General features: G+C 39.9%; 1 protein-coding gene across 1 annotated transcript; it reads right to left on the reverse strand.

The window, feature by feature from the left end:
- Window positions 1–204: 204 nt before the first annotated feature.
- LOC101411587 (olfactory receptor 2G2-like) lies at window positions 205–1,206 on the reverse strand. The gene has a single exon (XM_004474828.3). The coding sequence runs from the start codon at window positions 1,204–1,206 to the stop codon at window positions 205–207; it is 1,002 nt and encodes a 333-aa protein (XP_004474885.3).
- Window positions 1,207–1,693: the final 487 nt, after the last annotated feature.

Here is a 1,693-nt window from a genome sequence, read left to right on the forward strand (position 1 = left end):
ACTGAAGCATAGATTGAGTAAATACTAAACTGTATGCTGAGTTGGGTCATAGTAAAGTCAGGATTAGGTGCATATATTCATAGTATTTTTGTATGTTAAAAATTGAATAAGCAACTAATTAAAAGAAAATGGAATAAAATGGCCAAAGTGTTGTCCTTCTGGAAGGTTTCTATCACAGTATCACTTTTAGGAATTCTTTGGGATTCATGTAAATGTTATACACAGAATATTCCCTAGAATTTTCTTAAGAGCCCTTTTAAACTCTTTGTTCCTCAGAGTATAGATAAGAGGGTTCAGCATAGGGGTCACCACAGTGTAGAAGAGGGAAACGAACTTTCCCTGATCTTTGTATTTACTCTTGGATGGCTGCAGATATATGAAGATGATGGTTCCATAGAAGATGATGACTACCAAAAGGTGGGAAGAGCAGGTACCAAAAGCTTTCTGTCTCCCACAGGCTGACTTGATCATCAAAATAGCCTGGACAATGTACCCATAAGAGACCAGGATGAATGAGACCGGCACTACAAGGAAGAGGACACTAGCCACAAAAAGCCCAACCTCATTGAAAGTGGTGTCCACGCAAGCCAACTTGATGAGCACAGGAACCTCACAGATGAAATGGTCCACTTGATGATGACCACAGAAGGGCAGGTGAAGAGTGAGACTAGACTGTACCAAGCTGGTGGCCATCCCACTGAGCCATGCCATAGAGGCCAGGATCATGCAGAGATGGGGATGCATAAGGACAGTGTAACGAAGGGGACGGCAGACAGCAACATAGCGATCGTAGGACATCACCGTGAGCAAAACACACTCTGTGGAACCCAGTGCAAGGGAAACATAGAGTTGAACAATACAGCCACCATAGGTAATCATTTTCATGGAATCCCTCAAGTTTACCAGGAGCTGGGGAATCACACTGCTGGTGAAGCATAAGTCCAGGAAGGATAGATGAGAAAGGAAGTAATACATTGGCATGTGAAGTTTGGGTTCCAGACGAGATATCAGTATGATGGTTGTATTACCCAAAATTGTTAGTAAATACAAGATCAAGATGATTATAAATAGAGCCTTCTGTAACTGAGGATAATCAGAAAACCCCAACAGGATGAAACCTGTCAGGCTGCTCTCATGGGTACTCCTCACCATCCCTATTTGCGAGGTAGTTTCCAGAATGCTGAGGCATAGCTGAAAAGATGGCATATTATACAAGGTCAAGTGAGTGACAAGGTTACCTCTCATAAAAGTGTCCTATGTTAAATTGGTATGAGTTTGTGTCCTTAGAGCTAGTAACGTCCATCGATCCATTTTTCCTAATGTGTTCATTCTACCCATTTGACTTCTTAGTGGTTTCCTAATTTTCTTCAAAATAGAGCGCAATGGGCATATTAATAGACAACATCATCTGCTATAGGAAACACTTTAGACCATTGTTTCTTTCCAATCCCACCAAATTTACCCTTCATATTTTGACATATCTTTCTAATTACAGGTAGGAGGAAATTCAGCTGATTCCAACTAAAATGAGAAAATTGAATTTTTAAGAAATTTTCTATTATGGAAAAATATCTCTCATCATGAAGAACTGTGGACATTTCTAAGGTTACATTGCTGAAATAAATTGGATGTGATTATCATTAACTAAAAAACAATGCCTGAATGCTTACATGACCTGCTCAAATGCATCTGT

Source organism: Dasypus novemcinctus, chromosome 15, assembly GCF_030445035.2.
Source record: "Dasypus novemcinctus isolate mDasNov1 chromosome 15, mDasNov1.1.hap2, whole genome shotgun sequence".
Classification (NCBI taxonomy): domain Eukaryota; kingdom Metazoa; phylum Chordata; class Mammalia; order Cingulata; family Dasypodidae; genus Dasypus; species Dasypus novemcinctus.